This window comes from Peromyscus eremicus, chromosome 3 (genome assembly GCF_949786415.1).
Source record: "Peromyscus eremicus chromosome 3, PerEre_H2_v1, whole genome shotgun sequence".
Classification (NCBI taxonomy): Eukaryota; Metazoa; Chordata; class Mammalia; order Rodentia; family Cricetidae; genus Peromyscus; species Peromyscus eremicus.
In genome coordinates, this window is record NC_081418.1 from 52,640,241 (window position 1) to 52,644,536 (window position 4,296).

Below are 4,296 nucleotides of genomic sequence, written 5' to 3' on the forward strand. Positions count from 1 at the left end.
AGTCAAAGAAATCAGTAGTCTTGTCTACCACACAATGTATGCATACGTTACAAGTTCAAGTCCCACTGATGTATTCAGGGAAAAAAATCTTTAGCTCTGCTATTTAGACATGACTTTTCTTGAAAAAATAAAATGAAATTATTGTTGTGTTTCAAATGTTGCTGATCATTATTTCATGAGGCCAATTTTGAGTCCAGGATGACTTTCAGTGGAGAATGTCGGCCTGATCTCAAAGCCCTCAGATGAGAGCTTGCTTCCCAGAGCTAAGGGACTGGAGAGGTCAGACAGAGGGACAGGTAGTAATGGTAAATGTACTTTATTGACACAGAGACTGAGCAGGGATTGGATTGAGGATCTCTAGTTGGCAGCAATTGTGTCCTGAATCCAGTCCACATAGTTGCAGACCTTGGTGTACACACCAGGGAGGTTCTTCTGGGCACAGCCATAGCCCCAGGAGACAATGCCCTGAAGTTGTCCATTGCAGACCACAGGGCCACCAGAGTCACCCTGGAGTGGAGAAATACAGTGTTTAAAGAAGCAGCATGAAGAAAAAGGGTCACATCTGCTCTTACATTAAGACCCATTCTAATCAGCTTCTGACTCCATTTGTTTTTCATTGAAACACATCTTCTAATCTTACTAATGAGATGAAAGGACATCCAGGGTAGAGATCTCTTTTCCTGATCCCAATGCATGATCCTTCTAATCTCACAAAGTTGAACATGCAAATCCCTCTCCCAGGAGAAGAGGGGTTTCATATGCAAAGGGAGCCACTCACCTGGCAGGAATCTTTGCCTCCCTCAAGGAAGCCAGCACAGACCATGTTGTTGGTGATTTTCCCAGGGTAGGAGGCTTCACAGGCAGCCTGAGTCAGCAGTGGGGCATCCAGGCACTGGAGCAGGTCTGGGTTATTCACTTTGAGAAAAGATAGTGATCGAAGAAGAAATACATATTAGAGCACCCTGAGAAATAATAATTTATCCCTGAACACCATGGCTAACCACCAGAGAAATCATTAAGAGTATAAATTCCAACCAAGAATTATAGCTTTCTAAAACTGTAAAATGACCATTGCTGATTTTGTTTTCAGTATAATAACACAGTGTGTATTTGTCCTCTTATTAGGTTACAGGAAGCAAACTTCTTGGTACTTTTTAGTCTTTTGTTACCAGCAATACATTTCTTATACTTAGTAGTTCAAACATATTTGGAAGGTAAAAGCAAATACGTTCAAATCCAGACACATGTCTGGTTTTTGAAAACATGGGGAGAAAATGATGGAATAGGTAAATGTCATACTTACCACCTAAGCTGAGGGTGTTGCCCCAGCCAGAGATGAGGCACTGAGTGCCAGCAGGTGCACAGGAGGTGGGCAGAGCCACAGTGGCCACTCTGGCACTGAGAGTCACAGGGGAAGCTAGCTTGATCAGCATGATGTCATTGTCCAGGGTCCTCGAATTGAACTTGGGGTGCCTGATGCTTTTGGCAGCACTGACAAACTGCTCATTGCCCTCAAGGACATTGATGTTGTGCTCTCCCAGTCTCACTTGGATGCGGCTGTTAGAAAGAAAAGACATGGTTGAGAGTTTCAACACATTACCCAAAACACACTACATGTTCCAAAACTTCATGTTCAGGGGTAGCTCAGAGGAGAAGCTCTTCAGTGATGGACAATTTCTGGTTAGGCACCCTGGCCCTTTATTCTACAGAGGTTGTTGGTATATAGGGTATAAAATAAAGGAGTGCAGTTTGGACTGGTTTTTTGACCTGCCATACTATAGCCCCTGATACATCCAGGGATCCAGAATCAAGGTGACATTTGATGCACACCTCACCCTCTGAGTCTTTGTTAACTACAGTAGGAACTATGACAAATACTTCTTGCTTTGTTAAAAACTATTACTATGTAGAACCTAATCCTGTGGAGACCCAAGAGTTGTGCCAGGACCCACAGCAGTGTGACCTAGGACCCTGAGAGAAGTTTACATTCTTGGTTCCAACTTGAGAAATACTAAACCAGAATCTAGCCCTGGGTTTAATGTTTTAAGAAACCTTGTCATCTTTGTAACACATACTCAGGACTGAGGAGAACACACAGTAGAGACTGCATTGATTTAACCAATATCTAGCTGTATTTCTGAAAACTTGGTGTTTATTATTCATTTTAGCTAGTGGTCCTTATACAAAGTTCTTGTATGACTTTCTCATTGGTGTCTATGATAACACAATCAATTCTTCTGGGTTTAATGGCCCATAATCCTTGCTATATTATGAGTTTGTTTGGGGAAGTGAGAGGATTTCTATTCTGCATCTAATTTCAGTCTTGCTCATGATACTCAGCTGTTGCCTACAATTCTTTTCTTCATGGCTTTCCTTAGTTACCTTACACCTTCACCCCTTGCCCAAGTGCTATGTTCTAAATATGTCCCAGGCTGTGAGTTCTGCATCCAGGCGCCCATCACTTACCTCTTGTAGCAGTGAGCAGCAGACACCACCCATTGGTCATTGATGAGGGAACCTCCACAAAAGTGGTACCCAGAGTTCAGAGACACCTGGTAGGGCACAGAATTCTCCTGGCAAGTGTACCCTCCGACAATCTTGTCATCATCATCAACAGGAAAAGCAACTTGAATGGAGATAGGAAATAAGAATAATCCAATTTATCAGAGTGTTAGAGGGTGAAGCCATTGGCTCTAGGGTGCTTGAACCATTAGGATTTCTTACTGAGCATGATGAGAGTAGGAAAACTGAGATCACTCTATGCACAATACACAACATGGGTTATAGGGCTTCCCAGTATTGGGCTCTGCAGGACAGATAGGTAGTTCTTACAAGGCTCAGATCTCTCCTAAGCATCAGGGTTGGGACAGCAAGAACTACCTAAGAATGCACTTAGTGGGATCCCATTAGAAGCTAGGTTTGCCCATGGCCTGCTTTATTTTTTACATCTATTACTTGTTTGTGCCACCTGAATGTTAACTTTTTGGAGTGTCAGGATGATTTGACCTAGGCAAACTTCCCACAGAAATCAACTCTGTAGACTGAGGCCAGAATAGAAAGGAATTCCCAGCCAACTCAGACATAACAAAGGGAGGGTCAGCAACTGGCCAATGTAACAGCACTTTAACTTTCAATGCGTGACTGGTAAGATTCAGTTCATCTTGGGACTTTAAATTCCCAGTAAACAGACAAGACACAGGACACATAAAGTGTCTCTAATGGTCGTATCTTGGGCAAAAATAAGTTTTCCATGTCTTCAGAAACACTTTTCCTTACAAGTATCTGTGGTGGAATTATCACAGTATTGTGGAGCCAAGTAGAGCCCATGCTTGTCCATTTCATGGAACCTCTACCAGGCCTACCTTTCAACATTCCCTGCTTCTGGTACCAATTACAAAGAAGACTGTTGGTGAGAGCAGATTAAAGGGGAAGTGAGAAAGGTGAAGAATGAGAGCCCAGGAAAATGGGGAGAAGGTTTGTGAGGCTGGTGAGACTATCAGAAGATGGAGAACAGTGTTAGGACAGTTCATATATTCTAGTTAATGGGATGGAAAGAGCTTGGGGAAAGGCATGGAACTCACCAGCAGCTCCCACAAGGGCCAGGATCAGGAGAGCACTCATGGTGGCAGAAGGTAGTGAGCATGGGAAGAGAGCCTCAATTTATAGCTCCCTAAGAGGAAGGCGTAGAGTGGAGGGGTCATTGTCCTGCACAAACATAACTGCACATTTCTCTTTCCCAGAGTCTTGCATCAGCTTCGCCTTTTGGCACCCTTGTCACTAAGAGACTTACAGGTGACAAGGAAACTTTTTTTTCTCAGGCCAGAGAGTGGGAATCAATGGTTCTTGCGATGTCACTGGCACAGGTCAATCAGAGGAAGTCAAGCCCCTGTCCATACAGTGGGATTCCTAATGCTAGGAGATTAAAGTTAGGAAGAAATAATAGCATCTAGGATCTTTAGAATCCTCTGACTTTGTGGATGTTATGGAAGAAACTTCGAGGATGGCCTGGTTCTGGTAGGTAGTGGGGACATTTGGAAACCCCCTGATAGGAAATCAGTATTGTCCAAGTCTTTTTCCTGAGAAGCCAACTAATCTACTGAGTAGGAAGATGAAATTAAAGGACTCTGAGGCCTGCAATTAAACAGGAATGATGAAAAAGCAGGAGGTGAGCAGTTTCTTACAAGTTTGGGCTTTCCATTATCTCTTTTCTAACCAGACTCATGAGTACTGGGTGTCTTGAAGAGGATGGATGAAAATTACATCTGATCTTATTCAATACATTACAGGAGTGAAAAA

General features: G+C 43.1%; 1 protein-coding gene across 1 annotated transcript; it reads right to left on the bottom strand.

The window, feature by feature from the left end:
- Window positions 1-357: 357 nt before the first annotated feature.
- LOC131906830 (trypsin-4) lies at window positions 358-3,621 on the bottom strand. The gene is made up of 5 exons (XM_059257635.1): window positions 3,582-3,621; window positions 2,467-2,626; window positions 1,304-1,557; window positions 779-915; window positions 358-507 (listed from the first exon to the last, which is right to left on the bottom strand). The coding sequence occupies exons 1-5, from the start codon at window positions 3,619-3,621 to the stop codon at window positions 358-360; spliced, it is 741 nt and encodes a 246-aa protein (XP_059113618.1).
- Window positions 3,622-4,296: the final 675 nt, after the last annotated feature.

Coding starts and splice junctions, on each gene's coding strand:
- LOC131906830 (XM_059257635.1), bottom strand. CDS start 3,621: ATGAGTGCTCTCCTGATCCTGGCCCTTGTGGGAGCTGCTG. Junction 1,558..2,466: donor GCTGCTCACTGCTACAAGAG/GTAAGTGATGGG, acceptor TCTTTCTAACAG/CCGCATCCAAGTGAGACTGG. Junction 508..778: donor GAGGCAAAGATTCCTGCCAG/GTGAGTGGCTCC, acceptor TCTCCACTCCAG/GGTGACTCTGGTGGCCCTGT.